At 42.6% G+C, this 20,148-nt stretch overlaps 1 protein-coding gene across 1 annotated transcript in view; it reads left to right on the forward strand.

Annotated features, from left to right (window-relative positions):
- LOC147712614 (uncharacterized) overlaps window positions 1-20,148 on the forward strand; it is a 268,396-nt gene that overhangs the window by 144,645 nt on the left and 103,603 nt on the right. Inside the window, exon 2 of the mRNA XM_086923318.1 lies at window positions 13,625-13,663. Coding sequence (XP_086779444.1) covers window positions 13,633-13,663 — 31 coding nt within the window. The 5' untranslated portion in view covers window positions 13,625-13,632. The remainder of the gene's footprint in view (window positions 1-13,624; window positions 13,664-20,148) is intronic.

Below are 20,148 nucleotides of genomic sequence, written 5' to 3' on the forward strand. Positions count from 1 at the left end.
TCGTCTTTCTTCTTCACGAAGCAGCCAGCTAACGTTTCACCATCGCGGACCAGCAGCCTGCTGTCGTCTCACCATCTCAGAGGCGGGGCCATGGGTCACGAGTCACGGGAGACTACGCAGAGGCGTGGAACTCTGCAGCCATCCAAGGTCATCAAGACTCCCAAACCGCATCATAAACGTTTTATATATGCCGGTATCTATGCATCGTATCATGAAGCATGGAAGATGACGCAAGCAGAGAATGCAGAACGAAAATGAGAAATTGAACGTATTAATTTAGAGAAATCTCTCTGTAGTTGACAATTGGGTTAACGATTCTGTCGTCCAGGATATATTCTTTGACCAGCATAGTATCTTCTGCCATAGACATAATGGACCAAGACTTGGTCATGCTGCAACATGGTCAGTCGCAATTACGTTCTATCATGCAATTAGGCTGTACGTTACAAAACCTTCATTCAGGCTATGTGCCTTGGCTTTTAATCAATACCACGTCACTGTTTTCAGAATTCAATCTCACTGATAAACAGAGCAAACTGGCACAGAGCAGAGGGGAGCAACTATACGTGCTGAGCATTGAAAAACTGGAAAGATTGCCATTTACATTCGCTGAAAAGCTAGCCATTGAATAGATAATACATGGAACAATCACTCTGCCTGTTACAATTTTCCATTTTCAGTATTGCTTAAAACATATACCAGCAGGCACATATGAAAGGTTGGGTAAATACATCAAGAAATCCTGTGAATTACCATACACACACAGATGTTGGAGTGTGGGGAAAGAAGTGTTTCTTAGTGGAAAAAATTGTGAAAAAGCACTAAGCGGTTCTCTCCTTTGTCAGGGTATTAATTTACACGGGGCCTGCGATGGTTCCTCTAACAACTTATTCTGCCACCTGCAAGGTTCACCAGCTGCAGTGGTTTATCCCATTTTTGGGCAACTTTCTAATGGAAGTTACATTATGTTGAATGATCACAGCTGCTGTGGCATGTTGCCAGTTTTAGCCTATCTCGTAACTGTGTCAGCACCGGTCACTTGCTGTATTCAAGTATTGCTTCCAAAAACCAAGACAGACCGGTAGTCGCCGTTTTGGCCTTCACTGAACATCTCTTCTATACGAATTGATACTTTAAGCAGAATGAAAGCCATTCTTTTACAGAAAACTGTGCCACTGACCTTGGCCAAAGAGACCTATGATCTGCAAGTTGCAAGGACTTCTGCAGAGATACATGCCCTCTAACCTACAAATTGCCCTGTACATTTCTCAGAAATATTAAGTCGTATCTTAAACATGTCTGATACGAGTGGTATTGTACATGTATTTAAGACAGTTTTTTTGGGTCTGTTAGCACCTTTTGAAGCAGTCCTAGGAATATTTCCAAACTTCGTGCACTCTGTGTTTGGCAGATTGCCTCTCATTTTGGGACTCACAGCAGGGATACTATTTTTGCTCCTACTGCTTCGATATGGCAAGCCAATCCACAGCCGACACCCAGATCACCGTGGAAAATACTCTATTGGCGATGAAGTGTTGCGAGCACATCGTCCAAATTTTGTGATTAACTCGTTTAAGAGAATTGAAAACCACATGGTTTCTATCATTCAGACCAATTTGGCAAGATTGCATCTTACCTGTTCTACGATGCCTGCTATGCAGAGAAAAATGCGTGTTAGACATCTGTCTCACACTACCATCAGTCATGCCAACGGATGTTAATACTTTGCTTGGACCAGTGACGGCTCATGCACTGTGTTGTCCCCAGCGGCTACCAATTCTGATGACGGCATTCATTGAGATCACACAGATGCAAATTACTGACGGTGAGGTACGAGAGGAAACAGGCACACAGGTATCATCCACTACGAACATTGCTAATGTGACCAACGCTGACGGCGATGCTTCACATCTATGTGCGATTAATCTTCTTAACGAGGTAATCTAACTTTCACCTACAATGGTAGATGAATTCTTTACAGACTTAGAAGATTTGATGTTTTCTCCAAACAATAACACTGACTTTTAAGTTGGCACACAGTGTTCTGAGAGAAACTGAATTCGACCTTCATTTTTTCAAAACAAAGTTCTAACTTTGGGACTCCTTTTTTTCTATGATTCAACTTTTGTTTTTTCCAAATTTGTATTTATTTTTTTTGGCACAAAGTAATCTGCTTAAAGTAGAACTATTCATAGAGAACTAGAATTCTTTGAAAACTTCAAGAGACAATAATTGACCTTGTCCACATTTAAACCGTTTATATAATCTGTCATGAAATGATCTCAACTTTTTCTTCTGTATTTAAGAGCCATTTCATGAATGTATTTTCGTGATTCATTCGGATAGTATTTTCAAATGTCAAACTATATGCTTTGAATGAAACATTGCTTTAAATGCATACAGCACATATGCTCTTTTCGTGTACAACCAGTACCAATGCATTTTTATGTATTTTGGGTGGGTTTTAACACATCATGATTAGATATGTTTAACATGTTTAGAACTTAGTAATGTCATACATAGGAAAGTGGAGTGTGTGTTGTTTGGCGTTTTGGGCTCCGATTGCATTTTCCCGATTCATGCCCTAATATAGGTACAATTCTCATTGCCCTTATATAGGCATAGAAATCAAGCCCTTATTTAGACATAGCCCATTCTACCCAAAATACAGGCATGGCTACTTCCATCCGTTCACCAAACGTCACAACGATTTCTTGGAAAACCGGCTTCAGCACTTAGGGAACTTACCCTTGCTTGAATATTGATTTCTCCAAGAACTTAGTTACTTTACAATGAACAACTATTCCCCAGGGGTTCATTCCTGACGTTCATATACCCAACTTTACATCAAACAATTGCATTCCTTAACACCTTCAGTGTATAAATATACCTTCACTTGCTCTAGCAAGATACGGTGGTTCGGAGCAGTTCGAAGACCTACTTGCCCGACGCAGCTCGCTACAGCAAGTGCCGAAGGAGGCCGACTCTCCAGCTGACGCACTGATCAGGAAGCTGCCTTTCTGCTGCCGAGAATCCAGCTCCAGTGTTTGTAATTGTAATTGTAATTGTAAAATAGTTTTTATAGAGCGCATGCTATCGCTCCACGGAGCATCTTGGCGCTGTAAAAACCGTAGCCTAGAATGGTGGGCCGGAAATACTACTCACATCACTTTCAAAGTACCTGAAGGTTTATTTGAGCCTAGACTAACTGTTTACTAGCCGTGTCTGGTAGATTAAAAATCCAGGTTTTCAGGGCTTTCCTGAATTCGATTTCAGTGGGGATTTGCCGTAGGCTTTGTGGGAGTTTATTCCAGGCTTTAGTACCAAGGACGGCAAGAGATCTTCCTCCTTTGGTGGCTAATCTAAATCTGGGGACTGTTAGGAGACACATGTCTGATGACCTCAAGTTCCGACTTGGTATGTACGGCTTGAACCGTGGGAGCAGATATTTAGGCCCTTTTTTGTGGTATGCTCTAAAAGTAATTACCAGTATCTTAAAGAGCACTCGCTTGTGTATGGGGAGCCAGTGCAACTGCTTTAAGGCAGCAGAAGCAGAAGATCTCCTTGGAAGATTAAGCACCAGGCGTGCAGCAGCATTTTGGACAACCTGCAACCTGTGCAGGGTAGATCTGTTTACTCCTGCATATATGCTGTTGCAGTAGTCTAAACGTGATGAAATTAGTGCCACTGCAACTGTCTTCTTTGCTTCCAAAGGGATGAAGTTGAAAAACTTTCGAAGACCACGTATGATGTTGAAACACGATCCTGCCACTGCATTCACTTGTTGTTTAAAACAGAGTTTTTCATCAAATCTGACTCCCAGGTTACGTGCGGATAGTACTGTTTTTGGCGGGATTTCCTCCTTTGGGGGCCACCATAGCTGGGGGGAGAACAGATTTTGGGGACCCACAGGGAGAATTTCAGTCTTGCCCGTGTTACATTTCAGATGGTTAGTCTTCATCCAGTTAAAGGTAGCGGTGAGGCACTTTCCAAGATTCTCCTCCGCTCTTGTAGATTTGCTGTCTAAGACTAAGATGAGCTGAGTATCATCTGCGTATGATACTGTATTGATGTTAAATGATGTTATTAGCTCAACTAGAGGTGTCATATATAGATTAAACAGCACCGGGCTTAGCCTTGATCCCTGGGGTACACCTGTTGGATTAGATTTTTTTGCTGATAAATACTGTCCAAGGACAGTAGTCTGTTTCCTATCCGCAAGGAGATTTTCCATCCATGCCAAAGCCGTGCCCCCTATGCCCACCGTAGTTAAACGGTTAATCAGTATCTCATGTGAGATCGTGTCGAAGGCCGCCGACAGATCCAGGAGAACAAGGACTGCCCTGTCCCCCTGATCCATGGCGGCCCTCAGTGTCTCTGTTGTATAAAGGAGAGCTGATTCCGTTGAGTGGGCGGCTCTGAAACCCGATTGGTTGTGGTGTAAAAGATCCTCATCCTCCAGAAATTTGGTCAGTTGTTTGTTTACAACTGCCTCGGTGAGTTTGAAGAGAAACGGTAGTAATGAGATTGGCCGTAAGTTTGATAGAGTGGTGGGATCGGCCATCGCTTTCTTCTGTAGGGGTTTGACCGCCGCTAACTTCCATTCCTGAGGGATTTTAGCTGATGTAAGAGAGGAATTTATTATGTTATTAATAATCGGGTTCACTAGGTCAATCAAAGAGTGTAGTATCTTGGGGGGGCATGGATCAAAAGGTGAACCGGATCTTCCAGTCAAGATTGCCTGGCGGCTGTCTTCCAGACTAATTGGCAGAAATTCATTCAGCTCCGCCTTTCTGGTATCTGGGTCTGAAGTTCCTATTTTATATCTATATATATATATATATATATATATATATATATATATATATATATATATATATATATATATATCTATTATATATCTTTTGTGAGATCCTGGACCTTTGCCTCAAAATAGTTCGCAATGGAGTCACAGAGGGTCTGAGAGGGGGGAATGTCTTGTCTGGTAATCTTAGGATTTAGAAAGTCATCCACTATTTTAAAGATCTCCTTCTGCTTATTTTCTGCCGACAAGATTGCCTCAGAGAAGAATGCTTTTTTGGCGTTCTTAATCAGCACATGATACTGATTTCTTGCTTCCTTGTAAATTTGTCGTTCTTCCATTGTGTATGAGTGTCTCCATTTCCTCTCCAATAGTCTGACCTCAACACGCTTGTCTCTAAGAGATTGTGAGAACCAGGGTGCTATTTTTTTCTTTTTCTTAGACATGTTCTTCGATCCTTTAGTGCTAATTTGTTCTAGGCTAGTCGTAATCCAGTGATTAAAGATCTCATTATCTACCTCAGTGTCCCCCGTCAGGGTGGGTTTGCCCTGTATTATAAGATCCTGAAAATGATGTTTCCGGCTCCCCTTGTGGGGTGTTGGGAAATCGAGTCCCGAGACAAAGATACCAGACCTCCTTCATTCTAACAAGGAATGGAGCTGATTGGAACCTAGAGAAGCCTTTGGTAGACTCTTATCAAAAGAACAAAAAATTATGCTAAACAATACTTACTCCTTCCCTCGTACTAGACCTAGGTTAGGTACATTGGGGTAGGCATATTTTAGAAGCACCAGTTGAGTATTTTAGTCTATGTTATTTATGTATGTATTTGTATATGGCTTAGAAACCATACAATGCTCTTACAATATTATTTCATATTACTGTTTACGCTGTACGCATTATACTTTGCATTCTGCATAACGATTGTAGCAGTTCACCTCTCTTGCATGAGAAAGAAGGCTGTTCAATAAACCTGTTTTATTGAAAACACCTGTCTCTCTATTTCTCTGCAACTCTGTAGGAACAAAGCATGCACGATTGAAATACTTATCTATTGTTTCCGCTACTCTGAGACATATTTTCTTATTCTTGGAAACAAAGTTGTCATGTTTATACGGTTGTCAGAAACGAATCCCTTCTTGATTATTTGAGAAAGTTTCTAGTGACCTCTGAGTTAGCGGGCACACACACTATTAAGTTTAGTATATTCAATAGAACCTAGTTGACTTCAGTCCTACGTCTAATCTATAGGATATATTATTCCAATGCACAGAGCCTATTGTGAATACAGGAACTACACTACACCATGGAGGTACAAATAGGGAATTTTAAAGAAATGCACACATTTGTTGTGGGCAACTCCAGTCCAGTGAACGTGTTGGGCAGGGATTTGTTGTGCAAAATGAATTGCACTATCTTTTGCACCCCAAGTGGTGTTGAAATACAGACACCTGATGAATACGGAATTTACAAGTTAATGTTAGCCAAGCAAGAAACTGAAATTAAAAAGGTGACCTTAGACGATTTACCAATTGAGCTGCAAAAAACTGTGAATCCTGACGTGTGGGATTTTACCGGAAAAGATGTAGGATTAATGGCAAATGTAGACCCAATAAAAGTGACAGTGAAGGAAGTAGCAGTCTACCCAAATATTCGACAGTACAAAATGAGTCCAGAAATAAAAGCAGGTGTTGCTGCCGAGCGTTTGGTGGAGCAAGGTATTTTACAAGAAATAATGAGCAGTCCCTGTAATTCACCTATAACTGGCATAAAGAAACGGAGCGGGAAGTACAGGGTCATGCAAGACCTTTGTTAAATCAATAAAATTGTCGTCCCATGTCATCCAGTTGTACCAAATCCCGCTGTGATTCTGTATCAGATACTGTGGGGAGCTGGATGGTTCACTGTAATTGATTTATGCCATGCCTTTTTCTCTATTCCATTGCATCCAGATAGCAAGTTTTTATTTTCGTTCAAGTTTGACGATCATGTCTATATCTGGAATCATGTTCCTCAAGGGTATACTGAAAGTACTTTGATTTTTAATCAGATACTGAAAAAATGTCTTGAGTCTTTGGTGCTGCCCAGACAATCTGTCCTGTTGCATTATATAGACGACCTGATGGTGGCGTCTAAAACTCGAAATGACTGTGTTGTCGACACAATTGCATTACTGAATCATTTAGCCGACGGTGGACATAAAGTGTCACCTGAAAAGCTACAATTTTGTACCACTTCAGTGAAATATCTTGGGAACCAGATAGAAAGAGGTGTAAGAAGAGTAACCTCAGAAAGAATCAAAATAATTAAAAATATGAATCTGCCTAAAACACAGAAAGAAATCTGAATGTTCCTCTGAGTTGTAGGTTATTGCCGGCAATGGATTGTGGGACTTGCAGTCCTAGCTAAGCCATTGATACAAATGACAAAGAAAAGAGCAAAGGACCCAGTAGAATGGGATGACGAAAGCATTCTTAAATTGCAGGACTGTCTTTGCTCAGCCCCAGCTTTGGGAATGCCTGATTATTCTAAGTAATTTGCACTGTTCTGTGATGCACGTGACAATTGTGCACTGTCTTTTCTGACTCAGACCCATGGTTTAATGCGACGTCCTGTAGCATATTTTTCTGCTACAATAGATCCAGTGGCATCTGCGTTGCTGGGATGTCTAAAAGCATTAGCTGCAACTTACATGAGTCTTGAGCTTAGCGAATCCATCAGTATGGGACACCCATAACCGTGTATGTCCCACATGCAGTTGTGATTCTATTGACAAGAACACGTACTCAGTACCTGACTCCAAGTCGGCTGACTAGGTATGAGCGCATTATTCTAGGTGCAGAAAATGTAGCCATTGCCAGGTGTACTGTTCTGAACCCAGCTACCCTATTACCCAATTCGCATTTTGAAGAAGTAAAATAGAAAGTCGAACACGATTGTATAGATCTCACAGAATACAGTACTAAACCACGATCAGACATTCGCGAAGAACCATTAATACATTCAGAACATGAGCTGTTTGTAGATGGTTCATGCATGCAACATGAGGAAGGAGGATTGAGTGCTGCTTTTGCTGTGTCCACATTGGGTGGTATAGTCGAAGCATCCTATTTACCTGGAGTCAAGTCTGTACACGTAGCCGAATTGATTGCATTGACAAAAGCCTGCGAAATTGGGAGAAATTGGAAAGTAACCATATACACTGATAGCCAGTATGGTTACGAGGTTGTGCATGACTTTGGCCAACTTTGGATGCAAAGGGAGTTCATGACTTCTTCAGGTACTCCCATTAAAAATGGACATTATGTAAAAGATTTGCTAGAAGCAATTAAATTGCCAGAAACAGTGGCTGTGGTCAAGTGTGCCGCTCACCAATCTGGAAATAACAAATGTGGCAGCAGGTAATCGTTATGCTGACCAAGTAGCCCAACATTGTGCAAAATTCAAAATAGCAGTGAACAAGAAAATTGAGTCTTAAGGAAGCAGTTGCCAACTTATGTTGCTTGGATGTGTGAAAACGTGGGAGGAAGTGAAAGATTTACAAAATGAAGCAGAACTAAAAGAAAAGGAAGAATGGGAAAAAATAGGATGTCGGAGGAGGGCTGGAGATGGTGTTATTGTTTATTTGGATGGGAGACCTGAGTTACCAGACTGTATGCTTGGTCCTATGGTTAGGATGTACCATGGAGACACCCACACAGGTAGAGATGCAATGATCAGGTTGTTAAGACAAACCTGGTTGAATGCGAGGTTCAGGAATGTAGCAGAGAGTCTTTGTCAGAGGTGTTTGGTTTGTCAACAAAAGAATCCTGGTAGGAGAACTGTAGTTTGCCCCAGGAAAATCAGAAAGGCAGAAGGCCCATTCAGAAGACTACAACTTGATTTCATTCAGTTACCCCCTTGTCGAGGATTGAAATATGTCTTTGTCATTGTCTGCCTGTTTTCAAAATGGGTGGAAGCCTACCCTACCCGCAGCAATGATAGCATGAGGTAGATTTACATTATAGTAGAGCTAGAATTAGAACTAGTTTGAATGTATTTGCAAATTTGTTGGTACATTATGTAGAAGATATGGAAATCAGTGATTGTTATGTGTGCATGAAGTTTCCCACATTGGTAGCTGAAGGGGTTACATACCACCATTTGCCTCTGACATACGGTATTTCATGTAGTATTATAGCTAGTTTATTCTATAGAACTGGAAAATTACAGTATTATTCTTCTAATTTTGATGTGATATTCTCTGAAGTTCCTTTACGTCGAAATCTAAACCCTGTCCTTAGTATTAGAGACTCTACACATTTCATGGGAGAGTATTTTCTAACAGTAGGATCAATAGATATAGCTGAAGCACGCAGATATAATTTAACATGCAAGTTACATGAGAAGGAGAAAATATTTCTAAATTTAGTTGAGAAAAGGAGACAGGATTTACATAGAAAACCTACTGAACAGAAACGCAAGATTCCTAAATGGGCCTTAAGTAAAGAGTTTACCTCAAATGGCAAGACTCAAGCTGCTATGCTGCTGGGTTTCGAAAAGAAAGGGAAACTCTGTCTCCATAGGAAAAAAACTGAATATTATAATAATATATTCATTGGTTCCAGTGAATGTGAACACAATTTTAAAATCATTGGGGGTTGTGGTTTCAAAGATGGAACTGAACCAGTATTTCCCGCAATTTATTTATAATATTTGTGCGAACAAGGCGTATTTTAAATTGCATGATCACTGGTATAGAAGTTGCTGTTTTGGATTAGTATTCCCAAAGGTACATCATGTAAAAAGAATCACTGGAAGCAATGAAGAAACTAATGGACTAACGCGTCATAAAAGAGCTGGTTTTGCTGTAATTGTAGGTAATATATTTAGTGCATTGATGCTTTCAGTGGGAGTGGTTTTGAATACTCAAAGAATTTGCAAATTGTCAACAGTGGTGGATCGCTTATCGACTGACACTGCTAGAGGGCGGAGTATGTAAAATACTGAAAACGCAACATTGTTGCACTTATATTCCAGATGAAAGTGTCAAAGTTGGGAAGTATGCAAGAAACATTACACATTTGAAAGAAGAATTGAAACCACTGGAGATTGATAGTGCATGGAAGAGACTAATTAATGGTCTCTCCTCTGTAGGTAGTTGGTTTACTAATGTAGGAAAGAGTTTTGTAGGTAAAATACTAATGCCATTGTCGGGAATAGCCCCACTGGTTTTAGGTATAATGATTTGGTGCAAGTGTTGCAGAAACAAAAAGACATACAGTAAATAAGAAACGAAAGAAAATAAATTTTGAAGAAATTGAGCTGGAAGAATTAAATGGAAATTTAGATAAAAAGATTAAAAAATTTGAAATGAACAATGAGAAAATACCAAACAGAGCATTTGAAGAGAATGAATTGGGAAAGTGTTGAAAGTTGGCATCTGTTTCTGTAATTTGTGATGATATAAAATATCATCAAAGAGGGGAATTGACGGAGCAAGGTTTCAATCCTCTCGAAATAACCTCTAATGTATTAATCAACATATTTGTCTAACTAATAATTGCACCACACAATATTTCTAGTATCTAGGGGAAGCTTACCTATGTGCTTTTACTAACAGTAACTCGAGTGGCCTAATATTGCTGCTGCAACGCGGGAATTTCACTGGGCATGCGTTTGCCACACTCACGTGGTGTGACATACTCTCTGCTTTGGTGGGAAATCTTTGCTTCTACGCACTAGAACTAAAGATGGTTGCTTTATGTTTCACATACTAATGCTTATGCTGCTGCTTGTACTAAACATTGTTTGTTCTGCTCAACTATTAATGCTGTAGTTAAAATAAAGTAATGGGAATAGAGTAGAGATGAGTGGTATACAGTGCATTCATTTATTATTTGTTCTAAAAAAAAATTATCTTTGACTTTGCTACTAGCTCGTGTTTGGGCCTGGAGAATGAATGTAACTCCATATTTAAAAACCCTCATCGCGCATGTGCAGGATTTCCAAAAAGTACTCGAGCCATGGCATTGAACCTGTGCCAGTGATAGTCTTGACTGCGATGCGCCTGGGAACCCCACCTTATGAACTTCCAAGAGGAAGACAACTTGTTAAATTGTTTTAACATTGTATTTACTATTGGACCATTCATTGTTGGGTGGAATAAAAGTGCATGGGAAAATAAAATTATGGGCGGGATAGATAATTTGCATTATTGCATCAAATGATCTCATATTGGTATGGTGTGATGACCTCTCCTCGCCTTTTGACCAATCAAATTAAGGGAACACACAAATTCGCAACACTGGGGGGTAGTACATTGCCCTGGAAAATGGTATAACTGAGGTAGGCTTAGCAAGTTAGATTGTCCGACTTGTCTGGATATAGCTGACCTGTCACTGACCCAACATACTGAATAGGCAAATGAGTGGTGCTGGCAGGGCACTCTGTCAGAAGAATCGATAACCCAATCGGGGTTCTGTGGGAGGAGAATCGATAACCCAATCCGGGTCTGACTGTTAGTCTCAGAGAGGGGTGTGACGCTGGCGTTGCACTTAGCTGAGGGTACCTGTCCTGACCTACGTCCGTCCTGATTTGGTCTTCACCTGTCCTGATCTGAACCTGTCCAGTTCTTTGGCACCTGGACTCTTGGGAGTCCTGTATCTTTGTCCCAGCCCGTGGCCAGGGTTGGTCTTCACACCATTCTAGGTAAATATAACCTGTCTGGGTATGTCATCGTACTGTTTCCCTTTTCTACCTTTCCTATGTTCAAATGCTTAAAGACAGTCTCATAAAATCTCTGCATATCTTTGCTCTGATCATTATCTACCTAATTGAAAGAGCTTTAATTGCAAATGTATGGACTCTGACATTTAAGAATTTACATAGATAAAGCAGTTAAACCTTTCCCGAGTCTGTGGGTATTTTATGCATGCAAATGTTGTTTTTCTACCTATGATTCTAACACCTTTGATCCCTTAGGACTCTAGGTACCGGTGACAAGAATTGGCCAGTCTAATGGTACAGGTATAAATCCTAAAAGTTACATTAAAATCCTGATCAGCAAGGGGTTACCTGTTCGAAGTGTGAATGTTTATGGACCCAGGTAAGTATGGTAAATGAGCAGGTAAACCCGCTAAGGAGTACGAGACACATAGGTGCTGGAAGAGGGGATGCAGGGGTGCTACAGCACTCCCAAAATAACCGTTCAGTAGCTGATTGAGCACTACTGATGCCTGTTTCTCGTGATCCATTTCCTATGCCTTCAAAGATAGAGGTCTAATTTCAGGCTATTTGTTCTGCAAATTGTTGCATATTCTTTTAACGTGGAGATTGGTGTTTACTTTTCTTTCTTTCTCTGAAAATCACGAGGCTCTTGTGAACTCAACAATCTTGCTGGGGAACAAGTTGTGTGAAGGGCTAGACTGAAGGAGGTACATTTTTTTTTTACCACAATACACTTTAAGCATCTGTACATGAACTGTACAAATATTTCAAGACACATCAGCAGTTAGGAAAAGACCAACAAATCACTTTTTTGTTATTCTGAAAATGATGCTGAAAAGAAAGATTTTAATAATATCAAAACAAATAAAGACATTTTACTTGCTGATGCATAAATTATAAATATTCCCTGACATCCAATTTCCACCCATTATTCAGCGCAATGGATTCCTGCATGCTGTCTGATTCATTCCAGCAGCAGAAGGCTTTTTTGTAATCAATTCAAGTAGCAAAGCGAGATTGACTGTGACCCTCTGAGATGCGTTCACGAGAAATCAAGCCCACACAGGTCCGTATACAAATGCCACACAGAGTTTACCCTAACTAGAGCGAAAGAACCTTCACAGTAAGAGGAATGCCGCCCTTCCCCAGTAGCTGGCATTCCACTGTTAAACTAAGAACTGACGGGCAATTCCAAGCCCTGAGAAGAACTTTACAATCGATACGGGTTCGAAACGTGTTGGCTAAGTATAGGGAATTCCAATCAGGGGTGTGCCATAAGGGAATCAATGTCATTCTCTTCCCTGCCAGGCAACACCCAAAAAACTTGTGTAACCCCATCTCTGGCTCACAGGCTGGACATATAGAAAAGAGGATGTCTGCCTAGTGCTTATTTACAGAATTAGGACTGGTCAAACAGGACTGTATTCACATATTTTTTTTATTAAATTTCTTATTTGTATGTCTCTCTGTCACTATTGCACAACCCTTTTGTGTTGTTGTGTATATTGTATTTGAGTAATTGTTCAAATTAATATTGTATGCCACTGTTTTAATCGCGTGTTATCCATTTCACGACGTGCACAATTTTATGTAATTATTTCTACAAAATATAAAAGAAATTGAGCTGAATAAAGCTGAGGCGCCCTCTAATTGATGGTTTAGGGTGCCCATCAAATCCATGGTATTAGTCTTCCTGGACACTTTGGTTTGTTTACATCTAACATTGATGACAACACTCCCACTCGAAATAATCATTCCAGCGCCACTAATCAGCCATAAATCTGTATTGACCTCCTGACCCAAAATTCGGAGCAATCTCGTTTAACAAACATACCCTAAAATCTCACTCTGCAATAGCCATGCGTGTCATGTGCGTGGTGATGATGCTTACTCTCCCAGACAGCATTATCACATGACCTTAATACCAATATTACTGTGCAACTAATTACCTGACTAACCTTATGTGATGGTTCTAGCAATATTGATATGTCTGACATGTGGAGGGGATCGTGGATGGGAGGAAATCTGTTTTGATGCTTTCTTACGTATAGAGTAACCTATGCATGCATCATCTATCTTGTTTAACAGACTTTTTTGCTATCTTTTTATTTTCAGGATTAATTATGGCTGACGTAACTGAACCAGTCTGTGAAGGTACGTGTAGACTGCTCGGAGCAGGCTTTCATTGTATAACTGTTGAAAAGTATAATCAAATTCACTTTTTAGTGGTAAAACACTTGTAATTTTCTTCAACGCAGGAAATAAGTACTCTAAACATAATCAAGTACTTACTAAATAAATTGTAGGAGCAAAGCCTTACTTGCTCTGTAGCTATGAACCAGGAATTTATTATTAGGGAAAGCAGATTCAGAGAGAGGCTCCCAGGCGGTGGTGCAGTCAGCACAAGTTACCCATGTGCTGGGTGCTTAGGCTGGTTCGACTGCATAAAGTAGGCATTTCCAGGGTTAAGACATTTATATACTTGCACAAATAAGTTTTCATTCACATTTTAAAATCTGGCTACAGACAATACCTCTTGTCACACCCTTCACACAATACACATACATAAGACACATGTACATTTACATCCTGAAAGGTGCTTTTAGTTAGCCCTCTTCAGCCACTTACGTGTTTGAGTGAGGCATAGGATCCATAGTCATTCTTGAACATCCCATGGCATTTTAAGGATATTTACACTGTGACCAATAGTTTTTATAGATAATATGGCATGAACATCATCTGTTTGATGTAAGGTAGAAAAGGTAGGGCTCCTCCCTAAAACGTCTTTGCTCCCCAGGGTGGTGGCACCATGCAGTGATTATATGGAGGACAGTTCAGACAGCCAGTGACAAGCCTTGTATGTATGTCTGTTAGTCTAATGGTTGTATGCCAGTTCACAGATCTAAGGTTAAAAGAAGCCATTTTAGAATCAGATTTTCCAATGTCAACAGTCAAAACCTTGGGGGGGGCGTGGCAAGCAACATGGCTGAGTAGCTGGGCCTATCGGCGGCTCCGAGTGCCCGATAGAAATCATGTAATTAATCCTGGCCATTGACACCCATTGGGAGCTTTGAGGGGACCATACAACCCCCAGACCTATTACTGCTGCAAAGGAGCCCGAAATAATCGAGTACAGGCGAAATACAGCTCATGGAGAACGGAGCAGAGGAACAGCCGGACTCGACTGCACAAGATGGTGGCGACCCACTAATGGAATAAACCGGTTGGGTCACCCGGACGGCGGCAGTGGTGAGGAGCAAATGGTGAGAAGCGGGGTTCCTTCACCCGGCTACCTCCCTTCTGCCTGCGACCATAGTAGTAGACTGGGGGAGAGACAAGAGGGAGAGATCTGTCTCCGGAACTGCGGGTGCACTGTAGACAATAGGCTGACTGGAGGGGATGACGGAGGAGGAGTACCTCATCCGAGAGATTGCTGAGGGACGAATGAAGAAGAAGTAGGCTACAAGAACTCCGCCTTCCCCCCCAGCTGGGATGAGAGAAAGAGCTGTGACGGAGCCCCGTCCAGAAGCGGGGAGGTGAGCGCTGTTCGGTGAGAGGGACCCGATTCTGGCTGGCGAGGACCTACTCTCTGGCAAAATAAGGAGGAAAAGAATGCTGAGATACATTCGGAGGGCCCAGCGCATACATAATTGAATCTATGGTGTTCCCCCCCTCCCATCAGAGAATGCAAAGCAGGGAAAATGGTGGACAAAGGAAGGCAGAGGCGGTGAAGCGGATAAACGAACACAGGAGCATTGAGGCATCACATACAGGCCGCGCCCACACTTCGACTGCCAGGGTTGAAATCCGTGAACAAGGAGACAGAACAGGACATACGCGGGTGGTGAGTGCCCGGGGGAAGGACAGCGAGACTGAGGGGCCTGGAATACCCCTGATGAAGGGGATAAAGAGCCTGGGGGCTGCTACCACCGTAGTGACATGCGAATTTGGCCCCCATTTTGAAGACACTAGAAGCTACATTTCGAAGGGCCCCCTCCCCCCACTCCAAGTCTAGATTGATAGGCAGAGGAAGGGCCTATAAACAAGAGGTGAGACACACGCCTCAGGGAGAGAGGGTACCAGCAAGGGACAGTCACCATGGTGGAACAGTGGAGAGAGCCCCCCCACACTCGATCCCATCACAGCGATGGGCTGAGTTTACCAGTGCCAAGTGACCATGGGGTGAACTTAGACAATAGGCTTCACTGGGCTCTCCCGTGCTCCAGCGCCTGATTTACAAGTGAGATAGAACTGTTGACAGGGGGGAGGTTCGGATGCACACCAAGGGCCAATGAGCAGAATAGTGGAAAGTGCCACACCCTATAACTGTGCAGCTGATCTGTGACCCCCTCCCTGAGCAGATAGACTCGAATTGTGGCCCCCACATCTGGGAAGGCATTGTAGTAGACAAGAACTCTGAAGGAATAGGAAGACACGTAAGCAAGGCCTGAAGGCACTGGAGGAGTAATCTGTGAATGTGCCAAACTAGCTGCCACAAATGAGTCACTGTGGTGTCTTTCTCACCACCCAGAAGAACTCATCAGTTACCTAGGGGTTCCCCCTCCTCCCGCCTCGGTCAAGAAACAGAAATCCAAACCTTGCTGAGAACACTTGAATATACTTGTTACAGAAGCAAACATGGCACGAGATAAAGACCCAAAACTCAGGAGGCAAGGTAAACTGGAAAAGTATACTAAAGTGGTCCACAAACTCAAGGAGCGGAGGGTGAGGTTGCATCCACACCAGACAAGGCAGCCATATTACAGGGCAGACAAGCTTACAGAGAAACTTTAGAGGGGAAGATGGCGGAGGTGTGTACAGAGGTGACCCTGCTGCGCCAAGACCTATGTAAACTCTCGGAAAGAGTGACTAAAGCTGAAGCACAAATATCTGAAGTGAAATACATATTCCATACCATGAGGAAGGAGGTCACGGGGCTGGCTGCCTCACTGAAGGAGATGGCCTGGACAGTGGATGATGCTGAACACAGGGCCCAAAGGAATAACTTGCGTTTTGTTGGATTCCCAGAGGGATCAAAAGGAAAGGACCCTGGGCATTTCCTCATGACATGGCTCAAAGACTCTCTCCCAAACACACAGTTTTCAACTTGCTTCATAATTGAGAGAGCACACAGGATGCTGAGCTTCCAACCATCTCATAGAGCCCCTCCGAGACCCCTGATTGCATGTTTCCTTAACTTTCAAGACCATGATCTCAATTTACAAGAAGTACCTCAAAAGGGTGACATAAAATATATTAATAAGCGGATAATGGTGTTGCCAACCTACTCCCGGGAAGTGCAGAAACAGCAAAGAACCTTTGAATCTGTTAAGGCTAAATTACGGATTCTCAAGATCCAATATCTGCTGTTATTCCCGGCAAAACTCAAAGTTATATTCAAGGCAGCTCACACTTATTCCAAAGTCCAGAAGAGGCCTGGGCCTGGCTTGAAGAGTGGCTACCCACAAGGCGTAGGCAAGAAACAGAGACACGGAGGGCGTATCCTAGAACACCATTCCAAGCCAGAAGACTCGCACATAAAAAGACACAGATATCTGACTCAGACGGAGAAAAGACATGAGCTAAAGATAACCAACAACACAGCAAGTCCCAAGATCAGACTACCTCGGGTCCTTCTGACCAAGAAAATTCCTCAAATGCAGATAGCGAACACCTAATCCTACAGACTATCCACCAACTTGAAGAACACTGCTAGCAACCTGCCACCACAGAGACACAACAGCAGCAACTATCTAAGAGCGGTGAAGAAGGCTTAAATGATGGGCTGAACAGCTGCAGCGAGACAGTAAGACACTAGCTCAGTATACAGAGACATTGTATGCTACACCCAAGGGGCAACGCCTTCTAATACAAACTTACGATCTTTAGATATTGAATAAGGGTTGAGGGAGGGGGGAGGAGACACACCTCTCAAGCTTCAGCTGAGCTGCATTTGTTATGCTGACCAATTGGGGAGTGGCGTGGGTGGTGGGAGGGTGTGGGGGGATGGGAGGGAGATCACAGAGAAGTCAACAATTAGAGTTGGGGTTTGTTTTACGAAATTTAGCAAAATTCACAGACATACCAAGATCAGGGGCCCAGCTGGAAAAAATCAGAACCCAGATGAGACACAATATAAAACCTGTGACGAGCAGAGACATAAACAAAGGGCGAGGGGAAATATTCAGTATTGACATGGAATGTCAATGGATTAGGTAATACAAATTAAAAGGGGACTGGTCAGCTAGTACATTAAATGACTCAAACCAGATATTTTTCTCTTAAAAGAGACACACCTAATAGGCTCTCACTGCTCTTTTCTGGGGAGGGGTAAGTACATTTCATTGGTGCATGCGGGCTTCTCATCGGGATCGCGGGGTGTCACAATACTAATTAAGAAGTCACCACCCTTCCATGCATCTAGAACGTGGACAGACCCCTGTAGAACGTATGTGGCGATACAGGGGACTTTGGGGCCATAGGGAGCTTACATGGATCAGTGTGTGTGCTCACCCAAGACTGTAACAACACACTTACAAGGTAGTCTGATTACTCAGAGATTCGGGTCCCTCCCCACATATTATTGGTTCTGGTTTAAACGTTATCAACCCACAATTAGACCGTACACATGTGAGATTTGGAACATGTTCCCCGCACACCTTTAACAGTTCCTAAACACACTGGGGTTGACTGAGGTCTGGCAACGCCAGCACCCTATAGACCGTACATGCTCATATTTTTCAGGAGCCTTCAAGGTTTTCTCCAGACTAGACCACCTTTTCAACCCATTGGGAGAAGTGGAAGTAATAGAGAAGGTGGAATATCTGGCAAGGGGCATATCCAACCTCTCACCTCTGGTTGACAGTCGGTGGGGAGAAAAACAGGGAGCCAAGGAAAGTGGAGGTTGCAAGCTTAGGTTTTGCAAGATAAAAAAGTGAGCCCACGAGATCCGAACAGACTCGGAACTTTACTTTCAAGAAAACGAGAGCGCAGTGTCTTCTGCAGTAAATCTACGGGAGGCCTATGAAACGGTGATAAGGGGCAGGGCGCAAAATATCATAGCCCATAAAAAAAGGAAACAGACCCGGGAAATAGAGATACTGGAGCACAGACTTCTATAATTAGAGAAAAAAATAGATACAAATATAGATCACCACAAGCTACGGCAGATAGAGACAACAAGGAGAGAATTCAAAAGCCTAATCACTCAAGAAGTGAAATCCCAACTCCTGGCCACACAACACCAGTTATATGAAACAGGAGACAGTGCTGGAAAACTATTAGCCTGGTTGTGTAAGATGGAGCGGGAGGTGAGGTGGGTTGCTTCCATACATGAGCAGGACATGATACACACTACAACCCCAAGTATAGAGAATGCCTTTGCCCGCTATAATACAGAGTTATACAGAGCCAGACCAACGCCAGACACTGGCCAAAATGACTCTTACTTGCAAACAGTAGAGGTTCCTCCCTCTCCCAAGAGCATAGAGAGGTTTTTGAGAGGGACTTGACCCTAGAAGAAGTGATGCAATTGGCAGAGAAAAGTCAGGAAAGGTTCCAGGCCAGAATGTGCTTCCATCACAATTTTTTAAACACAATGCCAATCTACTGGCCCCATACCTCTTGAATATGTTCCAGGCACCCCTAGAAGAAAGGACACTCCTGCTAGACCTGTGAAAGGCCACAGTGGTGGTTATACATAAACCTGGAAAAACCTCAACGAAATGTGGGTCTTACTGATCCATATCTTTACTGAACATAGAAACAAATATACTGGCCACTCTGTTGGCGACACGCCTCCTGACAGTAATATTCATTGGGACAAATTCGGCTTTATGCCACAAGACTTAATCTCCGCCGACTAGCCAATTGGATAGAATCTGCAAAGAATAGATCCACAGCACTCATGTTCCTTTCCTTAGATGCGGAGAAGGCCTTTGGCACAGTACATTGAACATTCCTGAGACAAACCCTGTCGAAGTTTGGATTTGCCCCAGCTTCCATAGCTTGAGTGAAACTACTCTACACCAATCCCTTGGCCAGGGTCCGAGTAAGTAGGATGACCTCAGAGGCCTTCCAAGTCCAGACAGGCACCTAACAGGACTGCTCCCTGTCCCCGTAGCTGTTTGCACTTGTACTGGAACCGTTGGCCTGTGTAATTAGGAAACACCCAGGAATTACTGGTTTTAAAAACAACGAGGACACCCTTCCAAATGAGCGCATGTCGCTTTATGCCGACTACATCTTTTTTATACATCATGAACCCTGGCAGGACACTCCCGATAGTCTTGAGCATGTTTCAGGAATATGGCCAATACGCAGGATATAATATTAATTGAGACAAATCTAGTATCTATTTGGTAGGCAAAGCCATAGACAGGAGACGGCTTCCGGAATGTTTTCAGGTAGCCCAAGGGGGATTCCGATACCTGGGTCGATATATCACCACCAATGACATGACTAATCCTAACCAGAATATCAAGAGGGTGGTCGCGGAATTTTACTGGGATGTTGAGAGGTGGAGACGACTCCCACTAACGATAATGGGAAGAGCAGCATTATAATGATTACGCTCCCGAAATTGCTCTACGTGTTTCAAAACACATATTGCAGAATACCCGAGGCTATATTTAACATGA

Source organism: Lissotriton vulgaris, chromosome 5 (genome assembly GCF_964263255.1).
Source record: "Lissotriton vulgaris chromosome 5, aLisVul1.2, whole genome shotgun sequence".
Lineage (NCBI taxonomy): Eukaryota > Metazoa > Chordata > Amphibia > Caudata > Salamandridae > Lissotriton > Lissotriton vulgaris.